An 11,606-nucleotide genomic window follows, 5' to 3' on the forward strand; every position below is an offset into this window, starting at 1 on the left:
ATGAGCTTGACTCTACTGGAGGATGTTGAGAATGATGTGGAACAGAGTCTGCAGACAGACAGCCTTCAACAGGTCTTGATGTCTAAAAGACAGATGATGGAGCGTATGAGTCGACTTAATAAAGTTACTGCACAGATCAATGTGGAGGAGTTGCATATAAAGGAAAAAGCTGACTTTGTATTAAGTAAAGGTATCATATCGCTACATCACATTGGAGATATTATTTCAGGGACTACTGCACTACAGCAGTGTAGAGTGAAAGAGATTAATCATTTTAGTGAAGCAGTTTCGTTTTCACTATCTATTGAGGCACCAGATTCAACTCTTTTGCTTGTTCCCCTCCCTTCTCTCAGGTGTAGTCTGGTACCAGTTAGTAAAGGTGATCAACCCATTCACACTATAGTCACTACCACCAGCACTGACCCTGGAGTGTATAGGATACAATGTAACCCTTCAATACATGGTGCTTATACAGTAAAAGTGCAAGTATATGATATACAACTTGAGGATACCTTGCTAACTGTCCCTTTTGATCCTTATCTTGATAACATCACTCCAGTACATACTATAACTGAGCTTACAAATCCCTGGGGAGTTGCTGTAAGTGATGATAATCAAGTTATAATAACTGAGTGTGGTGTTCATTGTATAACAGTACTAGATAGAGAAGGAAAGAAAATAAAATCATTTGGAGGGAAAGGAAGAAGTGGTAATGTCAAGTTTTCTACTCCTCGTGGTGTAGCCATTACTTCAGATAAATTCATTCTTGTGTCTGATCATAACAGGATCCATAAGATAAGCATGGATGGATACCATATAGCATCAGTTGGTGAGAAGGGCAGTGGACCACTACAATTCAATACACCTAGTGGCATAGCCATTTCTCCTATAACAGGTCAGGTTTATGTTGTTGATAATGGTAATCATCGTATACAAGTTTTGAATCCTGATCTAACCTTCTCTCACTCATTTGGTAGTAGAGGATCAGCTAATGGACAATTTAAGTCTCCGGGGGATATTGCTATTGACAGTCAAGGATTAGTGTATGTTGTTGATGGTTGGAATCATCGCATTCAAAAGTTCTCACCAGATGGAAAGTTTGTGGATCAGTTTGGTAGTAGAGGATCTGATCCTGGACAGCTTAATGGTCCATTCGGTATAACAATAGACACTGCAGCTACTGGTCTAGTGTATGTTAGTGAATGGGATAATTATCGTATATCAGTATTCACTAGTGATGGTGTGTTTGTTAGTATGTTTGGAAGTAAAGGCAGTAATATTGATCAGTTTAATGTGCCTTATGGATTAACATTTAATAAAGATGGATTATTGTATGTTTGTGATTGGAATAATTGCCGACTTGTTGTTTATTGATATGATTATTTTTCATTTTTAATTTTAATATTATTTTATAATTATAAATAAAAATGGCAATACCAAGCCAAACAGATTGCCTAGTAATTGCAGTATCATTGAGATAAATAATTTACAACTTAAATTGAAACAATTTCATTCTTATTCCAGGTAGCATCACTACATTATGATGAATTCTACCATGCCAATTTCTAATTAACTAATCCAATTGCTTTTTAAATTACTTTCCATGAAGTTTCCCCCAATTAAGTTAATAGTAGCCTGGGGGATTAACTTTAAAATGTTTGTATTTTGTATGAGATATTGCTAATTGTTTCAATTATACCACTCTGTTTCTGTATCACTATGTCACCTAACAGCACTCAGTGTGATATATATAATAGGTAATGTACCTTGTTGCAAAAATTATACTTATTATACATTTATGATTAACTCTCTGTATGCTATGGGAGGTCACAAATCCTGCATTATTAAATAAATTTTTGTAATTAGCTTGCAAATTACACCATGTGGCAATGAAGATGCAGAAATTTTGCTATTTATATTTTGTGACAAACCAAAAACTCCAAGTTTGTATTATCTTGTTCCTTCTATACCTTCTTAAATAATCTATTTTAATTCTGCTCCTGATAATCAAGCATATTATATAATATTCACTACTCAGACTATATACCGTATGGTGGGTATATTCCGTCAGAGGTTAATTTCATTCTTTTTGTTCTCATTACTTATGGAACGAATGTTTTCCAAACAAAAAAGGCATTTTCTTAATGCCACATGTACAAAATGGCTGCTCAGAATGAAAATAAAATGAACAAAAATTTATAATCCTGCTTAGAACGAACATTTTTCCAGATGAAATATATCTGCGATATGGTACTGTGTAGCTGGTCATTTTTAGAGAAGGAAATTTTGGCAAACTTGGCACTTCAATAGTCATTAGCCAAAAATAAACCAGTCATGGACAATTTTATATAAGCACAAGCTCAGCTCAGTTGCACATAGTGATAAATTTGCCAAATTAAAATTTGCGATGCAATTGTCAAAAACTTAGCAATTCACCAAAATTTTACTCCTCAAAAATCACTAGCAATTACCAAGCACTTGGTATAGTTTTTTTCCAAAAATGTCTCTGAAATCACCCCAAATTTTTATTAAATTTACTGATACATATTGCTGTCCTTGTGGAAAGTTTGAGCAGAGTGAGACTAAATTTTTTAGCTATGGCCTTTAAAAAAAGCTAAAGCTGATTTCTAAGAGCCATTGCTTATGCCCGCATTTCTTCTATTTAGTTTTTGATTATTAACTTTTGTCAATTTGTCCTTAAAAATATAAAATTATTTTAAAGGCTTAGTTCTCTTTCAGAAAAAAGGCTATAAAGCTTATAATTTTTTGGAAAAATGGCCTCCAAAATCATTCCCAATTTTATAACATTTTTTGATACTTATTGATGTATTTATGAGAAAGTTTGAACTGATTTTGACTTCAATTTTTGGAGCTATGGCCATTTTAATAAAATCCCAAAATTCTTTGAAAAATCCTGTACTATACAGCCCTTGGTTGTCATATCATGTCATCTTTCACTACATACAAATGTAACCTTGCATTTACTAATGTCCTCTAGAAAAACAGTTTGGAATGTTAAAAAGGGCCACTTCCTTAATTTTATCAACATAACCTATAACTACACCTGAAGGTCTGGGAGGTGTTGTGTGCATATAGATATGCCAACATTGATAAAACTTATACACTGAAGGCAGTAGTAAGGGAGAGGAGTGACAGCAATGATGCCATATGTTTACAGTAGATATGCATGTAGCTGAAATCTTTTGAGAGATTAAACTTTTGCAGATCCACCCGAAAGTCATTTTTGTAGATTTAATTTTTGTGAATCAAAGAATTCCACTACCTTGTATTGTATTAGCTAGATTTTTGCAGATTATAATTTTGTGAATCTGAAAGAAACCTCGAAGACAATGAAAGTTAAGTCCTTTGAAAGTTTCTGGCTATATGGTATAATGTGGCAAGGTATTCCCATCCCCATTTGTTTCTACAGTACTTTTGGTTGCAACACAAGTACATAAAAGCTATATGTTTTTAATGTAAAACAGATTATAGACCCCCACTTCTGAAGGAAATACAGACAAATATTGTTGTATAATAGTGAGTGGGCGTATCAAAGGCACCGCCTGGGGTTACAAATGTGATGTAACACAGCTTTCATTTGTAACACTCCCTGTGGTTTTATTTGTATCCCTGTGGGTTGACAGCAAAAATCTCTTAAAATAAAATATAAGAAACAACATTATTGTACAGGTATTATAAGCTGAAAGTCAACTGTCAATAAAGCTTGCAATAAAGTCTGGCCTAGGTCCAGTGGCCCGAGGGAACCGGACAGTGGGTACAAAGTCAAAACAATTGTGAGTCTCCGGAGTGCAGGAAACTTTAGGTCGATTCACAGACCAATAATCCATGCAGGTAGAGTTTCACTGCTCTCCTTCCGCGTTGAAATCAATGGTTGACTAAGCCCAATAATAAATATAGATGGCCGGGGAAGGTAAGATCGATACATGGCCGGTAAGCAAGCGCAGGATCTCTGTTCTGGACCTCTTCCAGACATTATAGCCTAAAAATAGTAAGATTATGTCAACCTAAAGCCTGAATCAGTTAGTAAAAGTACGTTTTTGTGAGCCTCCTGTCCTCCATTGCTACCATTTTACCACGAGGTGTGATGCTACTGAGCATGCGCATTGGCGCGCACCTTTGATACGCCCACTCATTACTACACAAATATGTTGATAACACCCCCACTGCGGGATACATTGCATTTGTATGACCTCGCCCTCGGGCCTGCGGCCCTCGGGCTCGGTCATACAAATGCAATGTATCCCTAGCGGGGGTGTTATAACGTTTACTTGGTATAGTGACATAGACAGTGACTCCTCAAGTGATTGATAGTAAATATTTTTTCTTGTGTGGCATATGAAGTTGTGCTTCAGATGAATTGATGTTATCTTTTCAATGTATAATTCTCTAAAGAAAACACATAATTGACACTACGCAATTGTTTACCAAATGAAAAATACATGTATCTCATTTTGTTTGTATTATACTTTTTAACAATAATCATGGTGATCCATTTTACTCATACTTCAACAAGAAAATGGCAATTTTTCCTTTGTCTTACTCCTGCAGCAGTTGTGGTACTTGTATGGGACTACTTCATGTATATTCAACATGTGTTACTGAGTCGTTTCTCTGGTCAATTGGCTACAAAAGTTGCTCCTGCCGCTTGGTACAAATATGGTTTTGTCATTATTGTTTGTAGTGGTTAATTCTTCTTTACTTTATTTGGTCTGTTTATAGCTGATGTATGGATTGGAAGATATGAAACTATACTGATTGGTATAGTATTGTGTTTTATATCATGAATTATAATAGAAATTGGATACATATTTGAAAGCTACATTGCCTCTGAAAAAGTTTTGTGGATCATATACAGTTTTGTTTTTATTCTACATTATTGTGGTTTTTCCAATTAAAACCGCTAACATATTTCAGTACAACATTGATCAACTTGTTGGAGCTTCAGCTGATGAACTCAATTCTGTCATATACTGGCATATACTATCTGAACCATTTGTACACTTCTTTTTTTACCTTCTTCAATGCTTATTTTTTAGTAAGTATTTCAATATGATCACTTTTATTGCATCAGGTGTATCTGTATCTCTTGTATTCGTGTCTCATTCATTCTTCAAACACAAACTGGAGAACATATCACTGATCAAGAATCCCATCAGACTGATAGTTAGAGTTTTTTGCTATGCCAGGAAGCACAAGTATCTTGAAAATTGTAGTGCTCTGACCTACTGGGAGGAAGAGGCTCCTTCAAGACTAGACCTGGGTAAGGATAAATATGGTGAACCATTCACAGAGGAAGAGGTAGAAGATGTGAAGACAGTATTTCATATGCTACCATTATTCATTGGTATTGTTGTTTTTATTCTCTGTGATGACTTCTATATACTGGTCTGCCATTGATAATTTTATTTTACCAACCTGCTTAGCAGTAACAGACTCTCAGTACTTTTTCTGCTCAGTCATTCTAATGTTAGTTTATTTATTCTTTATCAGAGTTTGTTTCTACAAGTATATTCCCAGTATGCTGACTAGAATGAGTGTTGGTATCTTCCTTGCTTTCATTGTTACAGTTTCAAAAGTGATCATATTTGTTATTGAGGGGTTTCATCCTAACATGAACATTATTGGTAAACTTCTTTTTATTCCACAAACCATCCAAGGACTCTCTTTTATATTATTGTATCCAGTATCACTGGAGTTTACAGTAGCTCAGTCTCCAGTGCACATGAGAGGAGTGATGGTTGGATTGTGGTATGCTACTTCAAGAGGGTTTGGTAATTTCATTAGTACCATGTTGAAGTTTCTATTTAATTGTGAGAGTCAATACATATGTACTAGTTTCTATTATCATATAACAAAGAGTGTACTAGTTCTTGTCATACTGATAGTGTTTGTGATACTGGCTAGACGTTACAAGTATCGTGTGAGAGAAAATGAAGTTAATATTGTTCAAATAGCTTGTGATCATTAAAAGAGATACATGGAACAAGAAGAGCTTTATGGTGATGCGGATATTAAAGAATTTAGTATTTCAAGTTCTTAGTTGTTTTTAATCTTCAAATTTATTTCCCTTGTTAGTAATATAGTCACTAATCGTTTGCCATGATTGTAAAGTTCATTATTGTGTTTGCATGTGGTAATATCTCATAGTTATAGCCAAATAGTTTTCTGCATTCAACTATAGGCACCTTATCTGTAGCATTTCACCTCAATGACCTCAAAGAGATGAATAGTCAAACAATAAGGACCGTAGATTCATCAAATCCTAATGAGCTAGGCCACATGTAGTGATCATGTATAGCACATTGTGGGAAACATGTATCTGTTCTCATGCACTGCTCAGTTCATAATCACATTATCACAATTATCATGAATATGACTTAATCACTGACAGTTATACTAAACACTGTCAAAAGTTAAGAGAATGTTTATTGTCAGTTGAGGGACAGTCAGGAAGGTCCTGTCTGCTCTAGCAGAAAGAGGGGGTGAGATCAGAGAGAGAAGAGATGGTAGAGAGGAAACTGACTGAGCAGGCTGCAAAGAGAGTCAATTGATTATATTAAACTAAAGGTGCTGTTGCAGAGCAGATGAAATTTGCAGAAATGAGTCTAGGTCTACAACATGCATAGCTGTCTTGATTATAGAGGTGTCTTTTTTAGAGTGTCCGCAATAGCAGGTTTCACAGTACCCTACTTCAATGCTACTACTTGTCGAGTCTTTATAATGTTGTATTAAAATACACATCTCGTGTAATCAGTATATAATGTGTGTGTATTTTTTATTATAGGAGCTATATAATCTTATGTTGGACTGTTGGGTCATTAATCCAACTGATAGACTAAAATTTCTAATGGTTTTGAGAGATGGACCTCAAACCTATCAGCACAAATTGAAGTAAAGTGTATTGGGCCAGCTCGGTGGGTTAATTTTAACTAAGGGTTTTATTAATAATAATTGTTCTCTCTCTCTCTCATTGTTAAGGTCCAATACAACATCCTGATTATCAGAATATGTTCACCATATTCGAATGGGCTAGGAAGGAAAGAGAAGTTGTTCGGAAAAGTTGGTATCATTTATTAGAAAATGCAGGAGAATAATGGTGCATTGACATTTATTCATAATTTACATGTTCATGGACACGTAATTAGAATTTACTCTGATTATATATCATTATTACTTTATAATTGTTGTTACTGTACAAATGTTATGATCATTACATGTTTATGTACATGAATGTATTATTGTTATTAGATGTTATATTACTATTATAATGTTATTTATTATTGTATTTGTTGTTATTGCTTTTTTATTATGCCCATTGCTGCTGTCATTATTTCTATTTATAGATGGACTATCAGCTTTTTTAGTACTAAATGTATCTTTTGTTTTTTGTCTATTTTTCTTTTCACATTCTTATTAATTTTTATTAACATCATTTTAATTAACTTTATCATTAATAAAAAACAAATTGTGTAAAGTAGTTATTTATTAGCTTTTAATTGTGAGTGTCATTAGTTTAATTTGATGTAATTTTAATAGTTTTTATTACATAATTATATAAAACAATAATAATAGTGATTAAACTTTCACTATTGGTAGTGGTTTGTGGGGTTGTTCTTTTTTGTGTCTATCAATCAATGCCTTCTTTTTATCTTTAAAAGCATCCCCCAAAAGAAAAGGATTAGTATTAATCTCAATATATTCAAGTGATGGCTGGATGAAGATAGCTTCATATAAATGTTGTACTATTTCTATCCAGTTAGGTTGAGATGATTCTTTATTAATATCTCTACACTCTATCATCAGTAGTCTGATGGTTGTACATGTATGTGACTGTAACATGTTAGTAACAGCAGGTAGTACCTGTTCATAAAACAATGGTGTTACTATTTGTTTCTTTTCTTTCTTACTACAGTTACTGTATGACTGATCATGTATGATGTTCACTTTAAGTTCAGTGAGATTATTCTTTTGAGAGATGACATTAATAAAAGTTTTTATCTCTTCATTCAGTGGAATGGATACACTCAACTGCTGTAGACTGGTGTTGTGTCTGAGACCAGTTATTAGGAAGGATAGGAATGAACTGGAAATGTGGCGAATTTCACCATACTTTGCTGTATCAATCTCAAGGTATTTCAGTGTTTGGTTTTGTATTAGCATGTCTTGTAGACTAGTACCCATACTGCTGGTATATACTCTCTCCTCTTTTATCTCCAAACTCAGAGCTTTTAGTGTAGTATTGGTTTGTAGAATAGTAAATAGTTCAATAGCACACTCAGCTGTGTCTAGTGGTAAAGCAAGTGTATGTAAACTGGGATGAGAGAGAAATAGAAGATGTGGTGTATATGGTATATTATGTAGTATCAGACAGTGTAATCCTTTGATATGTGGAAGTAGTGATGAATTCATTAGTTTATTACTAATCTGTAGAGCAGTCAGTGGTGTGTTGACGTCTTTTATATTCAGTGAATATGATAGGAGGTAATCAGGTATGTTTAATGAAAGAGCCTGAAATGTGCTGTTGTCCCTTAGTAACTGCTCTATTACTCTAGATAAAGGATAAACAGCGAAAATTACATAATGTATTGTTAATGATGTTATTGTTTTGTTTCTTGTTACTCCTCTAAAGACACTGATAATAGTGTTTGTTATTTCTTTCTCTCCAGTATACTCAATTTTTATTTCTTGTAAAGTTGAACTCATCTCTATACATTTCTCAAGTTCAGTGCACTTGACTGTGTAGTATGTATTTTCAACAGTTGGTATAGTAGGATCATCCATTCTTAAGTGCAGTATCTTCAGCTGAGGAAGATTGAGGAACTGTAACAATAAAATACAGGGGACATATTGATTGTCATATGCTAATGTATAGTAACATTCCTGAATATTGTATAGAAGTGATGATTGTAATAATTTGTGTATTGATTCATCAGTGGGTTCAAACAACTCTACCTCCAGTCTCTTACACTGGGTCTGTGGTGAGCTTTTGGTCAGTCCAGCAGTGAAGACCGATAGTTCTTGGTTAGATACAAAGTCCAGGTGCAAGTGATTCCATGTTGTGTTAGAATTGTTTATGCAATAACTGAAACACAACCAGTCAAACAATGATAGATCTAAACTATCCAGACACAGTAAGTGGTTGTTAATAAATTGTGCTAATACTTGACATAAAGTTGTGTTCTGTGATTCATACAGGAGTTGAAAAAGAAGAATGGGAACATTGTCAAAATTATCGGAGTCAATGTGATTAATATATAGTCTAATCTCAGGATTCTGATAGAAGCAGGAGAGATGACAAGTCTCAAATCCAAACAATGGTTTCCTCTTACACTGTAAGTTAAGTTGTTGTATATTAAAATACTGTCGATAATTCTCATGTTCAAGGTGAGTTAGACCTGCCACAAACCTTAGACACATTCGAAAGTGATCATCATCAAAGTGATCCTTAAACACTTCCTCTGTCTTCAACTCGTGTTTAGCTATCCACCATGCAGCTAGAAATTCCTGTATACTTAAGTGAAGGAACTGATACTTCTTCTCATCATATTCTGTGAATGTTGTCATCAATCCAAGACAGTCTTCCTTGACTGCCTCACTCAGTGACTGTACTTGATGTGAAGAGAATGACATTTTTGTATCAGCCAGGTTAGTATAAGCTAATTGACACATCTCTTGCAAAGGTTTGACCAATTGCAATGGCAATGAAGACAGACTGCTTAAAATATATGGCTCAATACTATGTCTTGGTTTTATTGCCACATGTCTTCTGACAGTTTGTAGGATAAAGTTCTCGTACAGTTGAGTGAGTGTTGTTGGTAAGTGTCCTCCTTCCTTACGATAAACTAAGATGACCATGGAACAGACTAGTGGAACATAACACAATGATTGGACATCATTTCGTACTTTAAGATCATTTATGAGTTTTACTGCTAGTTGTGAGTCTTTACTGCTTTGATCAGTTGAGAAATGTGGTTTGTATTTTACTTTTGTTGATTTTGCTTCTTCTGTGTCATCAGAGTCTTGTTTAGTGTTTTCATCAATGAGTTCTTGAGCTAGTTTTGTATCTGGTTGAAGTGTTTGTATAATTACTGTTGATATTTCTTCATCAGAAAACCCAATGACCTGAACATGTCTATCAAGAGTATCCATTTTCAAAAGTGAAGAGGAGGCATAGCTACGAGAAGTAACAATTACTGAACATTGGTCCAACTTCTCTTTAAAAATGATACTAGCAGCTAATGAAGACTGTCTGAGTTGTTCACTTAGTTCATCCCAACCATCAAAAATTATCAGTAATCCTTCTCCATTCTTTTTCTCAAACCATTCAGCTACCATGGGAACTTCATAACGTTGACGCACAAACAGGTCAGCTAGTGTAGTACATGTAGCTGTAGCTATCTTGCTATTTCTTAAAGGGCAGTAAAGTACTAAGTCATACTGTTCGGGTCCAAGTATTCCATTAGCCCACATATTTAACAATTTTTTACAGAGTGTTGTCTTGCCAATACCAGGAGGACCATCTATTACTACTCTGAGAGACAGAGACCTATTTGTGGGTTGAAGGACATCTTCAACACTTATCTCTTTGTTCTCAGTTAGTTTAACTGTTTTGTCAACTTGTCCTCTAAGCAGATGCCAAGCTGATTCTGACTGTAAGCTGGAGTCTTGTTTTTCTATTAATGCTAGTCTTCCAAAGAAATTTTTTCCGATTCTTGGTGGCCAGTCTGAAGCAACAATAGGTTGGCATTTGTAATTTTGTCTCATATTGTCAGCATATCCTTGAACACTGTCAGGTATTGAACTAATGGGTTTAGCTACATCAGACTGACCTATTAATCAAGGTACATGTACATAAAAGCAATGAATATACACATTAACAAATTTATTGCCTGTAACTGGTGTATTGGATATATCATCAAATGTTGATGGTAGTACAGTATGTGAACTGACATATTCAGGTATAAACTCACCTAAAATGTTTTGAGATATAGAGATAATGAATCACTGATAATGTACGCACTACGCACACACTCACCTAACTGATGTAATATAGAGGTAGCAATATTTGTTAGTGTACAATGTTGTTGGTCATTCAATACATGACATATATCAATAAGATAATGCTCTGGATTAAGATAAGATTCCAACTGTCGTTGCATCACAGACACTAAATGACTTGATTTCCTATAATCAGATATTCCTGTTACTGTTTGAACATTCTCTTTAGTATCCAGTGGTATCAGTCCTTCAGCATACAGTGCATCAGTTACTCTGTAAAGGTTAGTAGTAATAGCATTAGTGAGTTTAACAGAGTGAGTCCTTAATATATCCTTTGGATTACCTGCAGTAGTGTATCAGTTAATGAGTGTTGTATTAAGTGTATGCTTACCTGTTATAGGACCAGGATTGAGTTCAACATCTCCTGATAAGAGGAGGAGAAGTAAAACCAAATATATCAGGTCAGAGCCAATAGTAGCTTTAAATTTAAACAAGACTGATAACTGGAAGCAGTGGATCATACCAGTAACAGTAATTATACATGTACCTATTTAAATAAACTGTATGATAATTATTATACTGCAAAC

General features: G+C 34.5%; 1 protein-coding gene across 1 annotated transcript; it reads left to right on the forward strand.

Moving 5' to 3' along the window:
- LOC105314116 (E3 ubiquitin-protein ligase TRIM71-like) lies at positions 1-1,544 on the forward strand. The gene is made up of 3 exons (XM_011408082.1): positions 1-646; positions 896-1,156; positions 1,525-1,544. Exons 1-3 carry the CDS (start codon positions 1-3, stop codon positions 1,542-1,544), a joined length of 927 nt encoding a protein of 308 aa, XP_011406384.1.
- The last annotated feature ends 10,062 nt before the right edge of the window (positions 1,545-11,606 follow it).

This window comes from Amphimedon queenslandica, unplaced genomic scaffold (assembly GCF_000090795.2).
Source record: "Amphimedon queenslandica unplaced genomic scaffold, v1.1 AMPQUscaffold_13099, whole genome shotgun sequence".
In the NCBI taxonomy this organism is placed as follows: domain Eukaryota; kingdom Metazoa; phylum Porifera; class Demospongiae; order Haplosclerida; family Niphatidae; genus Amphimedon; species Amphimedon queenslandica.

What these genes read in the sequence shown, in the direction of transcription:
- LOC105314116 (XM_011408082.1), top strand. Translation starts at nt 1, where the DNA reads ATGAGCTTGACTCTACTGGAGGATGTTGAGAATGATGTGGAACAGAGT. An exon ending in AACTGAGTGTGGTGTTCATT is followed by an intron (nt 647 to 895) that starts GTATAACAGTAC and finishes CTCCTATAACAG; the next exon opens with GTCAGGTTTATGTTGTTGAT. An exon ending in ACAGCTTAATGGTCCATTCG is followed by an intron (nt 1,157 to 1,524) that starts GTATAACAATAG and finishes TTCTTATTCCAG; the next exon opens with GTAGCATCACTACATTATGA.